General features: G+C 38.4%; 2 protein-coding genes across 3 annotated transcripts in view; both read left to right on the top strand.

The window, feature by feature from the left end:
• The window catches only part of LOC145910256 (hemicentin-1-like), a 34,354-nt gene extending 11,104 nt beyond the window's left edge, over positions 1–23,250 (top strand). Inside the window, exons 26-55 of one of the 2 annotated variants that reach the window (XM_082997316.1) lie at positions 14,026–14,137; positions 14,190–14,377; positions 14,647–14,758; positions 14,824–15,011; positions 15,073–15,184; positions 15,241–15,419; positions 15,683–15,794; positions 15,855–16,030; positions 16,105–16,216; positions 16,269–16,456; positions 16,726–16,837; positions 16,903–17,090; positions 17,152–17,263; positions 17,322–17,500; positions 17,765–17,876; positions 17,936–18,111; positions 18,181–18,292; positions 18,345–18,532; positions 19,283–19,397; positions 19,694–19,875; positions 20,145–20,256; positions 20,322–20,512; positions 20,908–21,198; positions 21,262–21,426; positions 21,496–21,594; positions 21,963–22,189; positions 22,262–22,411; positions 22,559–22,745; positions 22,869–22,970; positions 23,058–23,250. In XM_082997316.1, the coding sequence (XP_082853442.1) occupies positions 14,026–14,137; positions 14,190–14,377; positions 14,647–14,758; positions 14,824–15,011; positions 15,073–15,184; positions 15,241–15,419; positions 15,683–15,794; positions 15,855–16,030; positions 16,105–16,216; positions 16,269–16,456; positions 16,726–16,837; positions 16,903–17,090; positions 17,152–17,263; positions 17,322–17,500; positions 17,765–17,876; positions 17,936–18,111; positions 18,181–18,292; positions 18,345–18,532; positions 19,283–19,397; positions 19,694–19,875; positions 20,145–20,256; positions 20,322–20,512; positions 20,908–21,198; positions 21,262–21,426; positions 21,496–21,594; positions 21,963–22,189; positions 22,262–22,411; positions 22,559–22,745; positions 22,869–22,963 (4,472 nt within the window). In that variant the 3' untranslated portion in view covers positions 22,964–22,970; positions 23,058–23,250. Of the gene's footprint in view, positions 1–14,025; positions 14,138–14,189; positions 14,378–14,646; positions 14,759–14,823; positions 15,012–15,072; positions 15,185–15,240; positions 15,420–15,682; positions 15,795–15,854; positions 16,031–16,104; positions 16,217–16,268; positions 16,457–16,725; positions 16,838–16,902; positions 17,091–17,151; positions 17,264–17,321; positions 17,501–17,764; positions 17,877–17,935; positions 18,112–18,180; positions 18,293–18,344; positions 18,533–19,282; positions 19,398–19,693; positions 19,876–20,144; positions 20,257–20,321; positions 20,513–20,907; positions 21,199–21,261; positions 21,427–21,495; positions 21,595–21,962; positions 22,190–22,261; positions 22,412–22,558; positions 22,746–22,868; positions 22,971–23,057 lie in introns of those variants that run through there. The other variant, XR_014403195.1, reaches the window with a different exon arrangement.
• LOC145911334 (uncharacterized) lies at positions 5,818–9,653 on the top strand. The gene is made up of 9 exons (XM_082998647.1): positions 5,818–5,948; positions 6,343–6,534; positions 6,724–6,813; positions 6,902–7,048; positions 7,152–7,433; positions 7,722–7,948; positions 8,026–8,187; positions 8,287–8,488; positions 8,958–9,653. The coding sequence occupies exons 1-9, from the start codon at positions 5,900–5,902 to the stop codon at positions 9,074–9,076; spliced, it is 1,470 nt and encodes a 489-aa protein (XP_082854773.1). The 5' UTR covers positions 5,818–5,899; the 3' UTR covers positions 9,077–9,653.
• Positions 23,251–23,926: the final 676 nt, after the last annotated feature.

Below are 23,926 nucleotides of genomic sequence, written 5' to 3'. Positions count from 1 at the left end.
TGTACTTGCAGTTCCTGCAAATATTTCTCTCACGGAAACTTCGAGAATTGTTGAACTGCCATCATATGACGTCACGATTGTTTGCGATACATTCGGTCTTCCACGGCCAACAGCTTTGTGGATAAGGTTGGTGTCGCCTTTGCTCTATAATTATCAATGATAATATCGCAGTAATTCTGGTTGGAGTGAGAACTGTTGCTGATTTCTGCGAGCAACCTGTAATGAAATTAGGGCTAAAAAAACTCACTGACAACTGGAAAAATCGATCACGTTTCAATCCAGCTTCATGTGCAGCTAAATGCAACGCAAAAAATGCTTTTAACATCCAACTTTTGAATCGACACCATTACAGCTCCCAACAACTACATCAATATTACTTTCAAGGTTTGAAGAACCAGTTAGTGGATCACCAGCTGACCGTACCTATCAACAGACAACAAGAATCGGCCCCTACAGGTCATCATCTCAACTGCATATAAATTTCACAAACATAGAACAAGCTGGAATTTACGAATGCAGGGTGTCTAACATCAATCATACAATTGCGCAGACTGTGACGATCCAAGGTGCGTTAAACCCTTTGTGGTCAGAGGTAAAAGTAGAAAATTGTTCAGGCCTGAACGATTACCTTTACGCGAAAAATAACAACAATAAGAACGGGTAAAATTTTCCGGATATTAGAATGAATTTACTATAAGGAAAGCTCACAACATCTGGACATGCCAAACCCACTGACTTTTTATTCTCCAAATCGAAAGATTTTGACGTTTACTCTTGGAATTTTTGGTGCAAATTGGCGTTATCTTTCTGTGTAAACCTGAAAAACTGATCAAAAAGACAATTTAAAAGATGTTTTTCGTCAGATTTTACCTTTAGAGCATTATCAGTTTCTGAGATTGCTTATTTAAATATAGTGGGAATCATCTTATTAATTTTGCTTTTGACAAGTTTCTTAACTTGCAGTAAAAGCCAACATATCCGTCTCCGATACAGAAGTAATATTATCTGACGGAGAAACTGCAACGGTTGAATGCAGTTCGTGCGGATATCCTTTACCGGGAGTTTACTGGGCAAGGTCAGTGATCAATTGCAAAACATGGGCTACAAATACTCGTAAACTTTACTAACATTTCTACGTGATGCAGACTTTCGCAAAACGTGTCAACTTCGCCGTCGGAATCAGTTTATCAGGAATCTTTTCGACTTAACAATTTTTGTACCGCAGTACGGTTGCAATTTAGTGGACTTTTAGTCCAAGACGAAGGCGAATACACCTGCATCGCATCAAACGTGGCCAGCGGCGGTATTGCTGTTTCAGCAAGCACGAATGCAATGGGTTAGCTCGCTAAACATGTATAGTAGAATAACGTTGTGCCAAATTCAGCAACTGACACACTGTGACTAAAACCTTACTAGGGTTTCTTATGCAGTGCGATCTTCGCTTTCTAAAGGTATTTTATTAAATCCATAAGATACGATTTGGTGCTTGGGCATATGACCGTGCATAAGAAAATACACATACGTTTATGTAGGTTCCGTAACAAATCAATGTATTGTAGTTGGCCTCACGTTCGTCTCATCCACATCACCGCGATCTTTCAGCCAATCACAAACGTTTACGTGTACATTTGCTGGAATTCACCTTTTGAATGTTACTTGGATTATTAACGGAGTGGTCGCTGGGGACAAAACGACAGCAACGTCAATATCCACAACACAACGATTGAACCAAATTACATCCACGCTATTTGTGTCCAGCTCTGTTATTTTCGGCCCAAACTCAACAGTAAACTGCTTGTCTGAGAGTTCGCAAAGAACTACACCACGCAGAAGCTTGAGCATGAATTCAGGTAAAAATTGATACTTTACCAGGGTTTAGCAACACTTATTTCAACTTTATACCTTAGACCTCAAAATGGCCAACGGACTCATTTACACTCGCGCAAATGCTACAGAAACTTTTGAATCTGCTACAAGACAATGTACATTGACTGGTGGTAGTCTCCCAACAGAAACACAAATAAACAACTTGTGCAGTCGACTGCCTCCAGGAAACAAATTCTGGTTTCAAGGTACACGAGTTGTAATACTTTGCGATTCTACTTTTCACATTCCATCTAAACATTACGATACATACGCAGGTGACTCAATGTCAACCTGCATGATCCTCAATCCATCGAATTGCAACACTGAGCAAATTCCTTGCAATGCGGATCACAGCCATGTTTGTATATTTTCGGGTAAGTATTTTTCACTGTCGGTTTTTGCAGCATTGTGTGGTTTTACGTTTCTTAAAGATTACAGTTTTGCCAGTCAAATGAATAGGATTTATGCGAAACTAGAGTCTGTATTTCCAATACAGTGTTGGATTGTAAACGTGAATTGTTATGTATTATCAAGCGTGTTGACAATAGAAATTTTATGAAAATGTATGAAAAGTTACAATATTCAAATTATATTCGAACAAGGAAATTGATCAGTAACCGCGTGAAACGATTTTTTGAACAGCGGTGGAAATTCTCAATAGCAGCAAGTGCTACTCGGATCGCATGTCAGTTCAATGGGAAGATTTAACGAGTTACAATGCTGGACCCAATATAACTTACATTGTGCGAGTGGAAAACCGAAATCACTCCGTTAACGTCAGCACAGAGTTTACTCAAACCACAACTAACGACCACATCTACACAAGCGAAATCAACAACCTCCAGTCTGAGCTGCCTTACAATACCTCGGTAAGTTTAACAATGCAATCTGCCTTCTTGCTGCTCGCACGTTCCAAAAAGACTCACAACGTTTTTACAGATCGAATTATTTCCATTGGTTTGGAATCTCGGTACTGGATACAAAGCAATCACATTGGGTACCTTCGGCAATCTTACAGGCCAAATGTCGTTGCATGAACGTAACTGCGACATTCAAGTTAATATTCCAGAAGAAGCACTTCAAAGTGTAGTTGCTGTACAGGTAACATATATAATTCATGGAATTTGTGATAAAAAAATGGGACTTGTGCACCCTATGACTTGTCAGCACTAAATAGTGATGGGAGCTACGATGTTTATCATTTCTTTCAGATCCAATACACGGTGTCAGAAGTTGACATCGACGCTGACGAAAGCAACCGGACTGAAATCACGCTTACGTCAGACACTGGTTTTCAATTTTCAGTACAACTCGTGGAAAACCAAAAACTTAACGCCACATTTCAAGCGACCGCATTTTGTACCCACCAAACAAAACGAATAAGCGGGGAATGCGAGGTGGTATCAACTGAAGGTATGCCGTTAATACTGGGGTTGCTACAAGGGATGTGTCTAGATTACGATCTAGATTTCTACATGGACTGATATTAACTCGAATGTAGACAACGACTCTACAAATCTTGAAATGTCGCTACGATTTTGCACAAACATTAGGTTGCGCTAAACAAGCAATAAAGGATTTAGCTGAAAACCAACAGCAGTAAAATAGAATTATAATATAGCGAAAGTATTTTATCTACGTAACAAGGTTTTATAATGTCGCTGTAACTTACGTATAGTTAGTAAGGTTTTAAAAAGAGCCAAGAGAATAGATCAACATTTTTTGTGCCTCATAAGTTATGGTAACCATGCTCCATGCCTTGCTAATTGTAATTACAAAACCGACACTTATTATTTCTCAAACTAAAAGATAAGCAATCAAACGCAACTGCAAAGTTTTTTCACTACTTGAATCAACTTACTAAAATACACACTTTTTACAGAGCTCTCGGTCCGAATAATAGTTGTGATTGCAGTTGTCTGTTTTCTGGTTATTGCCGCCATAATCGCGTTCTCTGTTTATTGCTGGAAAAGGAGAAGAGCAATGGCCACTTTTCATTGAAACAATAACCGATGTCGAGATTGTTCGAACGATAATGAAACGCGGATCAGCTGCTGCAAAAAAACAATACAAAATCCTGTACGTCATTTCAAATACAAAATGCATGTTTGTCCATGGGCAACCCAGCAAAGACCTGAACACGAATATGATGTGCGACTTCATGGTACAAAACAAGTACAGATGTGGCCATTGATTGAAGACGGTGTATTGCATATTATATCCACGGAATAATTGGTGCAACGTCATGGACAAACCTTCCTTGTCAAAATATAACACATTGCATTTATTGTACGAAAATTTGCCAGTTTCTCTCAATTTTTAACCTTTCTTTTACAAACTGCCTTTTTCTGCTGCTGATCGGGATAATAAGGCACGCTCATACGAGGTTGAAACTGACAGTTTTTAAAACCGATTCCCTTCGATTCAGTGTTCTGAATTTATATAACGTTGAGATAATTACCAACATAAATTGGGCAAAAGGTCATTATATCGCTGTGTTGTATGCAAGTTACTGTTAACGTTAAACGATTAACATTTAACGATATCTTGTGTCTGGTAAACGGCACTTACAATAAAGTCGTACACATTAGTTCAGTGAGATGTTTCAATACCCGAAGAAAGTCAAACGAGATTGTTGGCTTCGCAATTCGAAGGCCGTCTGCCTTCAAATTCAAGCGCAATAAAATTTTAAGTGAGCTTCACGAAAGACTATTGCAAAATTTTGGAAAAACATCATTCTTTCTTAATCGCACTGTGTCTTGTTTACGGTAAATTGTTTAGTTTGAAGTTACGCCAGTATAACAAACACACAGCGTTCACTCAAACTGCAACAAACGACCACTTGTACACAAGCAAATTGACAACCTCCAGTCTGGGCTGCCTTTCAATACCTCAGTTTGTCGAACAACACAATTCTTTCTCTTGCTACTCGAAAGTAACTTGACTGAAATCTCGCTTACGTCAGACACTGATTTTCGATTTTGAGGAAAATTCACAAATTAATCTTGAATTTATAACAACCATCGACTCGATTTTATAGTTTTTTGTCATATTGCTGTCAAGAAGTGATACAATACAATATACAATTAATTTGGGGCGAGTTTTGGCGTCTCAGCTTTTTTAAATTGGATTTCATCAACAAGGCACAAATGAAGAGTCTGGTTCTCAGCCTTGTCAATCGTATTATTTACTCCAACGCCATTTATCCTCATAAAACTTTCTCGGTGTATGCAAGGTTATCATAACTTATTCGTTGAATTTACTGCAAGATTGACAGTAAATGGGGTTTGCATTGTGCCTGACAATGGCGACAGTAATTTAAAAAAGTTCTAGTTTAGTTTGCAAAACTACAGAAACAGAATAATCAAACAGAACACAGATTGGGGGAAGTGGAAAATAAATTGGTGTTACCTCATTAATCGTACATAAACTTTGAATGACAATAGCACTGTAGGATCACATACAGACCACGTTGATATATCGGATTGTTTGCAGACATCACATTGCGAAAGACCATGAAGGCATCATATTGCGAAGTTAAACAATTAAGCCATATGGCGAAACTTCATACTTTTGTTGCGACTGTTCATAGAATTTCAGTTGCGATAAGTTTCTTCCTCACGTGGGTGTGTAATCTTATCGTTTATTTTGTTCCTTTTGACAACGAACATTGTCACACGTAATCAAAACTATACGCTGCGCATGCGAGGTGTCATCAAAAAAAGGCGTTGCTTATGCGAGGTATTGTGAAAATACCATTTAGGAAAACGATTACGCGTCATGGAAAAAATGTGTGCGGGATAATTGTCCAGTGGGGTTAAGAATAGCTGAAATGCCACGGTTGTGCCAACAACAATGGTGTTTTGCTGACACAATGTAAGATGTGGAGACCAGGTGGGACTTTCCGCATTGCGCAAGCATGGTGATTTTGGATTTCATCATACAAAGGGAGGCAAGACCAACAACTGTGGCCATACGAAGTTGATCTAATCACGATGCAACATGTACGAGAAGTCAACAAAATAGAGTTAACATGAAGTTGTTTTCTGAATCAGTTTTTGTATTCATTTTGGGTCTTTGCTGTGAGTATTCTAAATTAATTTAAAAAAACTGATGATGATATTCAAAAATTATTGGACAGTATTAAATAATCGTCCACGATAACTTAGTAAAATGCAACATAGCTTCTTCTTGAATAATATTTTACTTCAATCACTGCACATTTTAGAATTCGAAGATTAAGTTTATAATACTGTAATATAAATTCTCATACTCTGTAAATTATAAAATACTTGCATGTTTTTCCGACTTAACCGGTGATGCTTACGAAGCAGGTTATTTACAGATAGTTACCGCAAAAACATATTAAAAGTGCAAGATAACACGTAATGTGTGAAAATTAATAGAAAGGCAGTACTTCTATACCATGCCTAATCTAATTGTAACAGCTGCACCAAAACATTTCAAACTGTACAGGTGCGGCTGGCAACCAGTGTGTCGGACGTTTCTTCGTTGTATCGGAGTTCAGCGATCAGAAGAAATGGGACGACGCAAATGCACAATGTGCCGCCAACAACAACAACGGTTCCTTGGCTATCATACTTGATGCCGATACTCACAACTATCTTGTCGCAGAAGCAGAAAGGATATGGGGAAATACGACATTTCGTGAGTTTTTGTTTATTTACCGTTCCTCTGTGTATTTGAGTGAATTAAAGTGTAACAGGCAAGCAGTAATAACTTCAGTTTGCGAATGATTCGTATCTGCTCCTCACAAACGAGGTGTAAACACCGCAGGTCAATTAAAATACATCACATGAATCATAATCTGCATCTAATGTAAGCAATTTGTAACAGACGCCTGGATTGGAAGCAAGAGAGGAACCAATGACCTTAGTTTTCAGTGGCTCGATGGGACGGTGTTTGCAACTCGGACATCGACCCTCGGTATGACTTGAACTTTAATGAATCCAACTTTGTTCAAGCAACACTTTGCTTCTTGCGGTATTGGGCATAAAGTATTTTTTAACTTAAGATACTTGGAGAAGTATAGGATATGCAGCATGGTGGAAGGGATTGCTTGGGAGCGGTTCATGTCTTCGGCTTATAAAGGAAGAGGGTATACGGGGATGGTTTACTTTTTCTTGCAGCACGCCACAACGATACATTTGCGAATACCGTGGTGAGCATTTTAACAGTTTAACATGCAAAAAAATTTGTTTATCGCAAGAATCTTGTGATTAAATTAAAATCGACCACAAAATTTTCTAGTCGAAATTTTCTAGATCACCGTACCATCACATTTTCTCAAACAAGTTACTCTGCTTTGATTGGCGACGCGGTCACAATAACAGGAACAATTTCTGGGCTTCAAACCGAACCTCTTGACATCTACGCAACTTACAACAACAATCAACGCGTCGTCCTCGCAAATTCATACACAGGGGATAGGTTTACCCACACAATTAGTAGTGTGACACCATCGCATTTTGGCGACGTCGATATCGAAATAGTAGGAAAGAATTCCAATTGCACCGCCGTGAAACGTGTAACTCTGCGAATAATAGGTAATGTGATATGGTTTTTTTTTACGATGGCGCAACCGAGAACTCCTGCTGTGGTCTCATGTTTGGTCGGTGCCAGTTGTACGTTTCTTACAGAGTAAAGTTTTGCCATGATTAGGATTTATGCGAAACTAGAGTCTGTGTTTCCAATACAGTGTTGGATTGTAAACTTGAATTGTTATTTATTAACAAGCGTGTTGACAATAGAAATTTTATGAAAAGTTACAGTATTCAAATTATATACGAACAAGGAAATTTATCAGAAACCGCATGAAACGATTTTTTGAACAGCGGTGGAAATACTCAATAGCAGCAAGTGCTACACGGATCGTATGGCAGTTGAATGGAAAGATTTAACGAGTAACAATGCTGGACCCAATATAACTTACATTGTGCGAGTGGAAAACCGAAATCACTCCATTAACGTCAGCACAGAGTTCACTCAAACCACAACGAACGACCACATCTACACAAGCGAAATCAACAACCTCCAGTCTGAGCTGCCTTACAATACCTCGGTAAGTTTAACAAATGCAAATTTAACAATCCTTCTTGCTGCTCGCACGTTCCAAAAAGACTCGCAACGTTTTTACAGATCGAATTATTTCCATTGGTTTGGAATCTCGGTACTGGATACAAAGCAATCACATTGGGTACCTTCGGCAATCTTACAGGCCAAATGTCGTTGCATGAACGTCACTGCGACATTCAAGTTAATATTCCAGAAGAAGCACTTCAAAGCGTAGTTGCTGTACAGGTATAAAATGCATGAAATTTGTGATACTGCAAAAATGTTTTCCCGTGACTTTTCAGCACTAAATGGTGGTGGGAGCGACGATATTTACATTTCTTTCAGATCCAATACACGGTGTCAGAAATTGGCATCGACGCTGACGAAAGCAACCGGACTGAAATCACGCTTACGTCAGACACTGGTTTTCAATTTTCAGTACAACTTGCGGAAAACCAAAAACTTAACGCCACATTTCAAGCGACCGCATTTTGTACTTACCAAACAAGACGAATAAGCGGGGAATGCGAGGTGGTATCAACTGAAGGTATGCCGTTAATACTGGGGTTGCTACAAGGGATGTGTCTAGATTACGATCTAGATTTCTACATGGACTGATATTAACTCGAATGTAGACAACGACTCTACAAATCGTGAAATGTCGCTACGATTTTGCACAAACATTAGGTTGCGCTAAACAAGCAATACAGGATTTAGCTGAAAACCAACAGCAGTAAAATAGAATTATACTATAGCGAAACCATTTTATCTACGTAACAGGGTTTTATAATGTCGCTGTAACTTACGCATAGTTAGTAAGCTCTTAAAAAGAGCCAATAAGATAGATCAACATTTTTTGCGCCTCATAAGTTATGGTAACCATGCTCCTTGCCTTGCTAATTGTAATTACAAAACCGACACTTATTATTTCTCAACCTAAAAGATAAGCTATCAAATGCAACTGCAAAGTTTTTTCACTACTTAAATCAACTCACTAAAATACACACTTTTTACAGGGCTCTCGGTCCGAATAATGATTGTGATTGCGGTTGTCTGTTTTCTGGTTATTGCCGCCATAATCGCGTTCTCTGTTTATTGGTGGAAAAGGAGAAGAGCCATGGCCACTTTTCATTGAAACAATAACCGATGTCGAGATTGTTCGGACGATAACGGAACGCGGATCAGCTGCTGCAAAAAAAACATTACAAAATCCTGTACGTCATTTCAAATACAAAATGCATGTTTGTCCATGGGCAACCCAGCAAAGACCTGAACATGAATATGATGTGCGATTTCATGGTACAAAACAAGTACAGATGTGGCCATTGATTGAAGACGGTTTATTTCATATTCAATCCACGGAATAATTGGTGCAACGTCGTGGAGAAACCTTCCTTGTCAAAATACAACACATTGCATTTATTGTACGAAAATTTTCCAGTTTCCCTCAATTTTTACCCTTTCTTTTACAAATTTCCTTTTTCTGCTGCTGATTGAGATAATAAGGCTTGCTCATACGAAGTTGAAACTGACAGTGTTTAAAACCGATTCCTTCGATTCAGTGTACTGAATTTATATAACGTTAATATAATTACCAACGTAAATTGGGCAAAAGGTCATTATATCGCTGTGTTTTATGCAAGTTACTGTTAACGTAAAACGATTAAAATTTAACGATATCTTGTGTCTGGTAAACGTCACTTACAATAAAGTCGTACACATTAGTTCAGTGAGATGTTTCAATACCCGAAGTAAGTCAAACGAGATTGTTGACTTTGCAATTCAAATGCCCTTTGCCTTCAAATTCAAGCACAATAAAATTTTAAGTGAGCTTCACGAAAGTCTATTGCAGAATTTTGGAAAAACATCATTCTTTCTTAATCGCACTGTGTCTTGTTTACGGTAAATGGTTTAGTTTCAAGTTACACCAGTATAACAAACATACAGCGTTCACTCAAACTGCAACAAACAACCACTTGTACACAAGCAAATTGACAACCTCCAGTCTGGGCTGCCTTTCAATACTTCAGTTTGTCGAACAACACAATTCTTTCTCTTGCTACTCGAAAGTTACTTGACTGAAAGCTTGCTTACGTCAGACACTGATTTTCAATTTTGAGGAAAATTCACAAATTAATCTAGAACTTATAACAACCATCGACTCGCTGGTCGACTCGATTTTATAGTTTGTTGTCATATTGCTGTCAGGAAGTGATACTATACAATTAATTTGGGGCGAGTTTTGGCGTCCCAGCTTTTTTAAATTGGATTCCATCAACAAGGCACAAATGTCTGGTTCTCAGCTTTGTCAATCGTATTATTTACTCCAACGACATTTATCCTCATAAAACTTTCTCGGTGTATGCAAGGTTATCATAACTTATTCGTTAAATTTACTGCAAGATTGACAATAAATGGGGTTTGCATTGTGCCTGACAATGACGACAGTAATTTAAAAAAGTTCCAGTTTTGTTTGCAAAACTACAGAAACAGAATAATCAAACAGAACACAGATTGAGGGAAGTGGATTGAAGTACATAAACTTTATTGAGAATGACAATGGCACTGTAGGATCACGGAAAAATCAGTGAATACAGACCACGTTGATATATCGGATTGTTTGCAGACATCACATTACGAAAGACCATGAAGGCATCATATTGCGAAGCTAAACAATTAAGCCATGTGGCGCAACTTCATACTTTTGTTGCGACTGTTTATAGAATTTCAGTTGCGATAAATTTTTTGCTCACGTGGGTGTGTAATCCTATCGTTTATTTTGTTCCTTTTGACAACAAACATTGTCACACGTAATCAAAACTATACGCTGCGCATGCGAGGTGTCATAAAAAAAGGTGTTGCCCATATGCGAGGTATTGTGAAAATACCATTTAGGAAAACGATTACGCGTCATGGAAAAAATGTGTGCGGAATAATTGTCCAGTGGGGTTAAGAATAGGTGAAATGCCACGGTTGTGCAACAACCATGGTGTGTTGCTGACACAATGTAAGATGTGGAGACCAGGTGGGACTTTCCGCATTGCGCAAGCTTGGTGATGTTGGATTTCATCATCAAATATTTCATCATAAAAAGGGATGCAAGACCATCAACTGTGGCCATACGAAGGTGATCTAATCACGATGCAACATGTACGAGAAGTCAACAAAATAGAGTTAACATGAAGTTGTTTTCTGAATCAGTTTTTGTATTCATTTTGGGTCTTTGCTGTGAGTATTCTAAATTAATTTTAAAAAACTGATAATGATATTCAAAAAATTATTGGGCAGTATTAAATAATCGTTCACGATAACTTAGTAAAATGCAACATAGCTTCTTCTTCAATAATATTTTACTTCAATCACTGCACATTTTAGAATTCGAAGATTAAGTTTATAATACTGTAATATAAATTCTCATATATACTCTGGAAATTATAAAATACTTGCATGTTTTTCCGACTTAACCCGTGATGCTTACGAAGCAGGTTATTTACAGATAGTTACCGCAAAAACATATTAAAAGTGCAAGATAACATGTAATGTGTGAAAATTAATAGAAAGGCAGTACTTCCCAACCATGCTTAATCTAATTTTAACAGCTGCACCAAAACATTTCAAACTGTACAGGTGCGGTTGGCAACGAGTGTGTCGGACGTTTCTTCGTTGTATCGGGGTTTAGCGACCAGAAGAAATGGGATGACGCAAATGAACAATGTGCCACTAACAACAATAACGGTTTCTTGGCTATCATACTTAATGCCGATACTCAAAACTATCTTGTGACAGAAGCAGAAAGGATATGGGGAAATGCGACATTTCGTGAGTTTTTGTTTATTTGCCGTTCCTCTGTGTATTTAAGTGAATTAAAGTGTAACAGACAAGCAGTAATAACTTCAGTTTGCGAATGATTCGTATCTGCTCCTCACAAACGAGGTGTAAACACCGCAGGTCAATTAAAATACATCACAAGAATCATAATCTGCATCTAATGTAAGCAATTTGTAACAGACGCCTGGATTGGAAGCAAGAGAGGAACCAATGACCATAATTTTCAGTGGCTCGATGGGTCAGTGTTTGCAACTCGGACATCGACCTTCGGTATGGCTTGAACTTAAATGAATCCAACTTTGTTCAAGCAACACTTTCCTTCTTGCGGTATTGGGCATAAAGTATTTTTTGTCTCAAGGTACTTGGACAAGCATAGGATATGCAGCATGGTGGATGGAATCGCTTGGGAGCGGTTCATGTCTTCGGCTTATAAAGGAAGAGGGTATATGGGGATGGTTTACTTTTTCTTGCAGCACTCCACAACAATACATTTGCGAATACCGTGGTGAGCATTTTAACAGTTTAACATGCAAAAAAATTTGTTTATCGCAAGAATCTTGTGATTAAATTAAAATCGACCACAAAATTTTCTAGTCGAAATTTTCTAGGTCACCGTACCATCACATTTTCTCAAACAAGTTACTCTGCTTTGATTGGCGACGCGGTCACAATAACAGGAACAATTTCTGGGCTTCAAACCGAACCTCTTGACATCTACGCAACTTACAACAACAATCAACGCGTCGTCCTCGCAAATTCATACACTGGGGATAGGTTTAGCCACACAATTAGTAGTGTGACACCATCGCATTTTGGCGACGTCGATATCGAAATAGTAGGAAAGAATTCCAATTGCACCACCGTGGGACGTGTCACTCTGCGAATAATAGGTAATGTGATATGTTTTTTTTTTTACTATGGCGCAACCGAGAACTCCTGCTGTGGTCTCATGTGTGGTCGGTGCCAGTTTTTTTATCAATGCTGTACATTTATGACCAAAGGCTTTAGAATTTTGGCTAATGCAACCGACGTTTCAATGCAGAAACTCTGAATATCAGATTGGACAAAACTGAAATCGACACAACGATTGGAGCAGAACAAACTGTCAAATGCGTACTGTTTGGATATTCCGACCCTATACCTCAATGGTCCAGGTTAGCACGGTCTGAACAGTCGTAAGATGGGAAGGTTGTTGTGGGAAAACAAACCTGTTTAGCAATCCAAACTTTAAAGCATTGGAGATGACCTTTTGTTTTTTTTCTCGTAGAAACGGGATTTCCGTCCCAACAACGGGTCGGATTCGACAAATGGCAAACCAGCTACACGGTTTCGCCACAGAAGCTGACCTTCATATAAACATCGTTGACGCGACCGAAACGGGGCCTTACGTTTGCGAGGCAGTAAATTGGAATGGAGGAGGGGAGAGGACAAGAACATTACAAGTTCGAGGCAGGGAATGCGTAGGCGTAACAAACCATTACACAATTTCACCATTTCACCAGAAGTATTTACCAATACTGAACAAATGTACATCAACAAGTAAACGGATTTATAACATGTTGTAGAGGGGTTAGGAACAATGACCCACAAATCTACTTAGGTGTGGGGGAAGGGGCCCGTTCTACACAACAGTCACGAAAAAATCCACAAAATGTTGTTAAGATTTAAAATATTAACAAACAAAAACAAATCATCCCTCCAGCTATTGTAATTTTGTAAGGCACGTTACAAACAAAATTTGCATTTATTTTTGTATTAATAAGTTTCGAAAGATCTTTTCTTCTCTTTAGTTACACTATAGGTAATTGTATTTGTTATTTACGTGGGGCTTTTTCACAGTCTCGCCCAGCATCACTCTAACAACACAGGAAGTGATTGCGGAGAATTTGGAAACGTACGAAATCAACTGCACTTCGTTTGGGTATCCAAGACCATTTGTTACTTGGAAGAGGTGCTGGCGCAAGCAAACCAAATTAGTTTAAAGAATTTTAACAAGTTTTTTTTATACAGAAATGGAAAAGACCTCGTTTCGTCCTCAAACGTTAACACAAGTCTAGTTGCTAAAGGAAGTTACTTTCAAACAGTTGGTTTGAATCTCCTGATAAGAAATGTGAACCAACTTGGAATGTACACTTGCGAAGCAACAAACGGAGATACATTTGTTACCTCAGATTTACTAGTAAAACGTAAGGCGATTTTTTTATTACGCTTCCCAACATCGACAAAGATATTTACATTCCAAAATAATATTTGCAGAACTTGTTAAAGTGAAATTGTCGCAAACTTCTCGAATATCAACAATACCTGACAGTTTTACGATCACCTGCACAGCAGAAGGTTTTCCGCGAGCTAACGTCACCTGGATAAGGTCAGTCATTGCAGAGACAAATCAACAGCTATTAAACTGCCTTAACGTTTAGGGACGGCGTTGCAATTACGACATTACCCACTGACCCGATCTACCAGAAGCAAACCAACGACAACGAGTTTGTGTCCGTAACTGAACTGAACATCAACATCTCACAAATCGAAGAAGCTGGCCAATACGTTTGTGAAGCAACAAACCTTGCCCCTGCCCCGGCTGTCACACAAGATTTTTTCTTGAGAGGTGAGGGCATATCGATTAAAATGAACTGTGAACTTCATCAAATTTTGACAACAATGATGACTTGTATCTTTGCTATGTGAAATAACATATGTTTTTAAGGCATAATCCAGTATTTTAGTGTTTAAACAAGAATTTAGACACTCATGCTTTAAATCGACTGACCTTGGTATTGACAACAAAGCACAAATGCATATCGCTTGGTCACAACCGTCCTCATAGGTTAAGTCACAATATCATTATATTTTCTAAAACTATTACTTGTATTTCAGTATCACCCAACATAACTCTTTCGAGAACTGAAATAGTGTCCCAACCTGATCAAAGCTACCGAATCGACTGCACATCGTTTGCCCATCCCAAACCAGACATATTATGGAAAAGGTTCATTTTCTAATTTATGCTTGCATCATGGGAGGTGAATACTGAATGAATCGTTAATACTGCAGAAACGGGCACACAATTGATAACTCCAGCACATCAACAAATATTTACACGAGTTTGGGGTCAGAAACAACCTTTTCACGGACTCTCCGACTCCACCTTACGGTCGAAAGTGTTGCGGATGCTGGAATTTACTCTTGTGTGGTTATCTATAACAATATGACGTACCTGGAGGAAGAGTTGCACGTAAATGGTAAAACAAGTTGAACAGCCACAGAAGTGTGCTATTTAGTCACGCGTTGCTTCATTTCCAGCCCCTGTGAACATCTCACTTTCACAAACCTCCGAGGTCACCACAATTCCTGACAATCTGACGATTACCTGCGAAGCTGAAGGATATCCCCGACCCTCAGTCACGTGGATCAAGTAAAATAAGTTGATTTATTTCCGTTGCAGATGTAATATACCGATTTTTGTTGAAGGAATGGCTCTGAAGTGGATTTGTTGTCAACCAGCGACATTCACCAGGTGCAAATGCCTTTTGGACAATTCAAAACCTCATCCATTTTGAATCTCAATTTACGAAACTTGGAAGAAGCGGGAACGTACAGATGTAATGCTGAAAATTACGTCATCGAAGAAGCATCCTTCAGTTTATCAGGTATGACGTGGCGAGTTCTACGTTTTCAGTGCTGGAAAAGCTTGACATCGTGATCAACACACAATAAGTTAAATAACAAAAAACCTAAGTCAATTTATTAACAACAATAACAAATTATCCCTCCAGCTTTCGTAATTTTGTAAGTCACGTTACAAACAAAATTTGCATTTATTTTTGTATTAATAAGTTTCGAAAGATCTTTTCTTCTCTTTAGTTACACCATAGGTAATTGTATTTGTTATTTACGTGGGGCTTTTTCACAGTCTCGCCCAGCATCACTCTAACAACACAGGAAGTGATTGCGGAGAATTTAGAAACGTACGAAATCAACTGCACTTCGTTTGGGTATCCAAGACCATTTGTTACTTGGAAGAGGTGCTGGCGCAAGCAAACCAAATTAGTTTTAAGGATTTTAAACAAGTTTTTTTTATGCAGAAATGAAAAAGACATCGTTCCGTCCTCAAACGTTAACACAAGTCTAGTTGCTAAAGGAAGTTACTTTCAAACAGTTGGTTTGAATCTCCTGATAAGAAATGTGAGCCAACTTGGAATGTACACTTGCGAAGCAACAAACGGCGATACATTTGTTACCTCAGATTTACTAGTAAAACGTAAGGCGATTTTTTTATTACGCTCCTTATCCAACATCGACAAAGGTATTTACATTCCAAAATACTATTTGCAGAACTTGTTAAAGTGAAGTTGTCGCAAACTTCTCGAATATCAACAATACCTGACAATTTTACGATCACGTGCACAGCAGAAGGTTTTCCGCGAGCCAGCGTCACCTGGATGAGGTCAGTCATTGCAGAGACAAATCAACAGCTATTAAACTGCCTTAACGTTTAGGGACGGCGTTGCAATTACGACATTACCCACTGACCCGATCTACCAGAAGCAAACCAACGTCAACGAGTTTGTGACCGTAACTGAACTGATCATCAACATCTCACAAATCGAAGAAGCTGGCCAATACGTTTGTGAAGCAACAAACCTTGCCACTGACCCGGCTTTCACACAAGATTTTTTCTTGAGAGGTGAGGCCATATCGATTGAAATGAACTGTAAACTTCATCAAATTTTGAAAACAATGATGACTTGTATCTTTGCTATGTGAAATAACATATGTTTTTACGGCATAATCCAGTATTTTGGTGATTAAACAAGAATTTAGACACTCATGCTTTAAATCGACTGACCTTGGTGTTGACAACAAAGCACAAATGCATATCGCTTGGTCACAACCGTCCTCATAATTTAGGTCTCAATATCACTAATTTTTCTAAAACTATTACTTGTATTTCAGTATCACCCAACGTAACTCTTTCGAGAACTGAAATATTGTCCCAACCTGATCAAAGCTACCGAATCGACTGCACATCATTTGCCCATCCCAAACCAGACATATTATGGAAAAGGTACATTTTCTGATTTATGCTTGCATCATGGGAGGTGAATACTGAACAAATCGTTTATACTGCAGAAACGGGCACACAATTGATAACTCCAGCACATCAACAAATATTTACACGAGTTTGGTGTTGGAAACAAACTTTTCACGGACTCTCCGACTCCACCTTACGGTCGAAAGTGTTGCGGATGCTGGAATTTACTCTTGTGTGGTTATCTATAACAATATGACGTACCTGGAGGAAGAGTTGCACGTAAATGGTAAAACAAGTTGAACAGCCACAGAAGTGTGCTATTTAGTCACGCGTTGCTTCATTTCCAGCTCCTGTGAACATCTCGCTTTCACAAACCTCCGAGGTCACCACAATTCCTGACAATCTGACGATTACCTGCGAAGCTGAAGGATATCCCCTACCCTCAGTCACGTGGATCAAGTAAAAAATAAGTTGATTTATCTCTGTTGCAGATGTAATATACCGATTTTTGTTGAAGGAATGACTCTGAAGTGGATTTGTTGTCAACCAGCGACATTCACCAGGTGCAAACGCCTTTTGGGCAATTCAAAACCTCATCCATTTTGAATCTCAATTTACGGAACTTGGAAGAAGCGGGAACGTACAGATGCAGGGCTGAAAATTACGTCATCGAAGAAGCATCCTTCATATTATCAGGTATGACGTGGCGAGTTCTACTTTTTCAGCACTGGAAAAGCTTGACATCGTGATCAACACACAATAAGTTAAATAACAAAAAGCCCAAGTCAATTTATTAACAAACCATAACAAATTATCCCTCCAGCTTTTGTAATTTTGTAAGTCACATTACAAACAAAATTTGCATTTGTTTTTGTATTAATAAGTTTCGAAAGATCTTTTCTTCTCTTTAGTTACACTATAGGTAATTGTATTTGTTATCTACGTTGGGCTTTTTCACAGTCTCGCCCAGCATCACTCTAACAATACAGGAAGTGATTGCGGAGAATTTAGAAACGTACGAAATCAACTGCACTTCGTTTGGGTATCCAAGACCATTTGTTACTTGGAAGAGGTGCTGGCGCAAGCAAACCAAATTAATTTAAAGGATTTTAAACAAGTTTTTTTATGCAGAAATGGAAAAGACATCGTTCCGTCCTCAAACGTTAACACAAGTCTAGTTGCTAAAGGAAGTTACTTTCAAACAGTTGGTTTGAATGTCCTAATAAGAAATGTGAGCCAACTTGGAATGTTCACTTGCGAAGCGACAAACGGCGATGCATTTGTTACCTCAGATTTACTGGTAAAACGTAAGGCGATTTTTTATTACGCTCCCCAACTTCGACAAAGGTATTTACATTACAATATACTATTTGCAGAACTTGTTAAAGTGAAATTGTCGGAAATTTCTCGAATATCAACAATACCTGACAATTTTACGATCACGTGCACAGCAGAAGGTTTTCCGCAAGCTAACGTCACTTGGAAAAGGTCAGTACTGGAAGAGACAAAGCAGTAGCTATTAAACTGCCCTAACGTTTAGGGACGACGTTGCAATTACGACATTGCCCACTGACCCGATCTACCAGAAGCAAACCAACGTCAACGAGTTTGTGTCCGTAACTGAACTGAACATCAACATCTCACAAATCGAAGAAGCTGGCCAATACGTTTGTGAAGCAACAAACCTTGCCACTGGCCCGACTGTCACACAACATTTTTTCTTAAGAGGTGAGGGCATATCGATTAAAATGAACTGTGAAATTCATCAAATTTTGACAACAATGATGACTTGTATCTTTGCTGTGTGAAATAACATACGTTTTTACGACATAATCCAGTTTTTTGGTGTTTAAACAAGAATACAGACACTCATGCTTTAAATCGAGTGACCTTAGCCCTGTATAGCCCCAGGGGTCACAGATGACCCCATTACTTTAAAGACCCATACAAGAAAGGTTTCTTTTTTTTTTCCTTTAAAGCTCAGAATCCACAATTTGCTCTGATCTACGTAAAATTTCAAAGCCGTTAGATGTCGCTATAGCAATTTTTGATTGACACAGCAAGCACACCGGAAGGAAACGCAAAAATGCTTTATATGCTACATATACATATGTAAAAAATACCATTGAATTGGTAAACAATTTACAAATAAAGTTGGTAATCCGTTAGCTAAGGCCTTGTGCAGTATTTATAAAATGGTCAGGTATTCGCAGCACGTATTTTTAAGATTCACTTTATTCAATTTATCAGGTATGACGTGGTTTGACTTCGTAATCAACACACAATAAGTTAAATAACAAAAAACCTCCGTTGTTGTGTTTTTTTTGGTAAATGTATATTTCGCCTGTACAGTTAGGTATCATCAAAATCACTAAAATAACAACGCGTTTGCCGACTCTTTGTGGCCCATAAGACTGTTTAAAGATTCCGATAGTTATTTAATGAGTTTTATCAACACAAAATCACATGCACTTGCAGTCCCTGCAAATATTTCTCTCACGGAAATTACGAAAATTGTTGAACTGCCATCAGATGACGTCACGATTGTTTGCGATGCATTCGGTCTTCCACGGCCAACAGCTTTGTGGATAAGGTTGGTGTCGCCTTTACTGTATCTATCCATTTTACAATTGCCGACATTACCGTTAATTGATAAAAACTTGTCGTATGGAGGATGTGGGCTGCATATTGCTGATTTATGTGGGCAATTTAAATAAACATGTAAATACAGAAAAATATCTGAACATCCAGTAAAAAAGATAACGCTTTTGTGTATCTGAATCTACAAAGTTTTAAACCTTTTATTGGCTGTCGGTAGGTTGCTTGATAAAAATCAGTTACAGGACACCGTTGCTACGGCCAAAAACTGCATGAATTTTTCTTTCCAAGGTTTGGAGAACCAGTTAGTGAATCACCAGCTGATCCTACCTATCAACAGACAACAAGTATCGGCCTCTACAGGACATCATCGCAACTGGCATTAAGTTTCACAAATATCGAACAAGCTGGAATTTACGAATGCAGGGTGTCTAACATCAATTATGCCATTGCACAGAATCTAACGATCCTAGGTACGGTTATTGTCAGTGGAGAATATAGTAGATTTTTTTTCTACGTAAAACAAAAAATTGTTCGAAAGAATTGAATTTACTAATATTAGGTTTCTCACAATTATTTGGACACCAGCCGTAAGATGCTTACCAGAACCCCATAGGCTATTTATTTTTGCCTCTGGTCATATTGCACCAACTCCAATGTTGTTGTTTTTTTAATTCTTATGGATTTTTTAAATACCTTGTTACTTTTAATATGCCTGTGGTACTTCTCAATTGCGTTACAGTGAAAGCCAACATATCCCTGTCCGACACGGAAGTAATATTATCCGACGGCGAAACTGCAACTGTTGAATGCAGTTCGTGCGGATATCCTTTACCGAATGTTTACTGGACAAGGTCAGTGATAAACTAGAGTGAGATAGTTTTCCATGCTTGTAAAATAAGTTTTATGGTTGATGCAGACTTTCGCAAAACGTGTCAACTACGCCGTCGGCCTCGGTTCTTCAGGAATCTATTCGATTGAACATTTTTTGTACCGCAGTACGGTTGCAATTTAGTGGACTTTTAGTCCAAGATGAAGGCGAATACACCTGCATCGCATCAAACGTGGCCAGCGGCGGAATAGGTGTTTCGGCAAGCACAAATACAATGGGTTAGCACGCTAAACATGTATAGTAACCGTAAGGTTGCACCTAGTTTGGTGCCCAACGGATGACGGTGACTGTATAGTCACCACAAAGTGGAAGTCTTTGCTTGGCCGTTTGGTCAGCAAAGTCGTCTGATAGTCACACCAGCTGCACTGATGAGACCTTTTAGGTCGAAACAGTGGCCATCTGTCTGCAGCCTTTACACAATGTATAGTAACGTTGAGTCACATTCTAACAAACTTACAGGTTGCGCCCAAAATCTCACAAATGGATTTTCTACGAAGCTACGGATTGAATGTTTGTAGCATAATTAGGTGGCATATGATACCTAGTTACTCTTGAAAAAGTGTGAAAATGCAATGGCTTTCGATAGGTTCCGTAACAAATCAATGTATTGTAGTTGGCCTCACGTTCGTCTCATCCACATCACCGCGATCTTTCAGCCAATCACAAACGTTTACGTGTACTTTTGCTGGAACTCACCTTTTGAATGTTACTTGGAATATTAACGGAGTGGTCGCTGGGGACAAAACGACACCAACGTCAATATCCACAACACAACATTTGAACCAAATTACATCCACGCTATCTGTGTCCAGCTCTGTTATTTTCGGCCCAAACTCGACAGTAGAATGTTGGTCTGAGAGTTCGCAAAGAACAACACCACGCAGAAGCTTGAGCATGAATTCAGGTAAAAAGTTACATTACCAGATAATTTTAATATTATACCCAAAAATAAAACAATTTACTTTAGATCTCGAAGTTGCCAACGGACTCTTCTACACTGGCGCAAATGCTACAGAAACTTTTGAATCTGCCACAAGACAATGTACATTGACTGGTGGTAGTCTCCCAACGGAAACACAAATAAACAACTTGTGCAGTCGACTGCCTCCAGGAAACAAATTCTGGTTTCAAGGTACACGAGTTGTAATACTTTGCGATTGTACTTTTCATATTCCATCGAAACAATACGATATACACGCAGGTAACTCAACGTCAAACTGCATGATCTTCAATTCAAGGAGTTGTAACACTGAGCTGATTCCGTGCCATGAGGAACACAACCACGTTTGTCTTTTTTCAGGTGATTATTTTTCACTGTTAGATGTGGAGCAACGTGCATAGTATTACTTCAACAAAAACTATTCATATTTGTCGGTCGAAGGTTTGTAGGATGTGAAAATAAAGTCTTTGCTGATTGGGCTAAATTGGGTTGTAACACATCACGGCCTATTATTGCCCATTATAAAATGGGTGGGTAATTCTGTGAAGTAATATCTGCATGTAAATTTTTAAAGCATATACATATTGCAAAGCTTTAAAAATTTACATGCAGATATACATATTGCAAAGCATATACATATTATAAGTAATTCGTGTAAAAATAAATAAACGTGATGCGATACACAGTGACTTCTTCAAATTTAATTCCGCAACAATTTCTTTGAACAGCGGTGGAAATTCTCAATAGCAGCAAGTGTTACTCGGATAACATGTCAGTTGAATGGAAAGATTTAACGAGTTACAATGCTGGACCCAATATAACTTACATTGTGCGAGTGGAAAACCGACAGCTTTCCATTAATGTTAGCAAACACTTCTCTCAAATTACATCAATCGACCACAGTTACACCAGTACGATTGACGACCTTGACCCTATGTTGTTTTACAACATCTCGGCAAGTTGAAAGAATATTTTTCAATGTGGGCGCTTGTAAAACAAACCTTTAAATCTTACAATGCTTTCACAGATCGAAGTCTTTCCATCGGTTTGGAATCTCGGCACTGGATACAAAGCGGTCACCTTAAGTACCTTTGGCGATCTCGAAGGCTATATGTATTTATATGAATACCATTGTATAATCAATGTTATTACTCCAGAAGTAGAAAATTTTGGCACGGTAAAGATAACGCAAACATGGCACGCAAATACCTTGGTAATGGGGATTGTGAACCGCAGGTTCTTTAATGGTTTAGCAGTATTAGAATATTTTTGATGTAACATAAGGCTATGGCCGGTATACGATGGTACATATGATTTCTTTCAGCTACAATACACGGTATCAAATGTTGGTGACGACCCTGATAAAAGTAACCGGACTGAAATCAAGCTTAATTCCGATTTTCGAATTGAAGTAGAACTTGACAATAACCAAAAACTCACCGCCACTATTCAACTCAACACATTTTGCACTTATGAAACAAAACAAATTATTGGAGAATGCGAAGTTCCAAGTAAGTCGTTTAAACATTATGATCATAATCATTGACAAGATTCCAATGACGGTGTTATCAAAGGAAATTGCAAAGATGGCTGCTTAATTTAACTTTTATTTACCGTTTGTTTTTATTCAACAGAATTTTCAACTGGACAAATAGTAGGGATAGTGCTTGGTGTGGTTGTTGGTGTGGTTGGTTTAATCATTTTCGGTATATACTGCATGCGGCGATAAAAACAACGTGAGTCAGCTGGCATCAATACATATCATACAAACTAATGATTTCAGAAAACTTTCACATAACAATACAACTCCTTGTCATTTTTAGATATGGAAATCACCGGGTTCAACGTTGATCTGATCTTGCAATACATCCGATTGTCATAGCAAAAAGAAAAGCTTACGTGCGTGTTGGTAAGACGAATATGCTCATTGCATCAACAGCATTATGTTCTACACGATGATATGTACATACGAGTTGTAAAGTGATTATGAAATATAAAATAAAAGACCCTACGTATTCACTGTATTCTGTTGTCTATGTCAAAAAGGCTTTTTAACATTCTAGCACCGCGAAAATTGATGAGCTGGCTCCACTTTGCTTATATAGTAGTCCTTACCGGTAGGTCTATTAGGTATCATCTATTTTTTGCATGCCGGAAAAGGCACAGTTTATAAACGGTTAATTGTCTTGTATAAGTTGTCTACACGTCAAAATTCAACCACTGGTTTAAGAAAGCCTGTAGTTAAAACTTTTTGGCATCATGCAAAATATGTTTACCAGGCCAAGTCATAAGCTAAACACCAAATACCTGCATCAACACCACGTACTGTATTTTCCTGTTGAGCGAATACGTTGTTCATAACGAAATACGACAATCTGCACTGTTTTGAAATCCACTCGAAGCTTTTGTGACGGTATATCTGCTTTTTACGTATACGCAATCAGGAATTCCAACGATCATCACGACGTTTACTGTGAACAGTAAAATACTACACCAAGACCAGGACTATAAACCAATAAATGGATATAGAAGGTTCCGTGAGCTACTTCACGGAAAAGCTGGTTAACTTGGCGTTTCTGATGTTTTGGGGAATCCTTCCTTAAAAAACCTTGCGTGGTTTCGCCCATGAAAAAGTTAGGAAATCATTAGTTAATTGGAAGGAATACAACTAAATAACCTTAAACGTGGTAAA

This window comes from Ascidia mentula, chromosome 8 (genome assembly GCF_947561715.1).
Source record: "Ascidia mentula chromosome 8, kaAscMent1.1, whole genome shotgun sequence".
Classification (NCBI taxonomy): Eukaryota; Metazoa; Chordata; class Ascidiacea; order Phlebobranchia; family Ascidiidae; genus Ascidia; species Ascidia mentula.
Note: the sequence above shows the minus strand (reverse complement) of the source record. Positions and strands in the feature narration are given on the sequence as shown.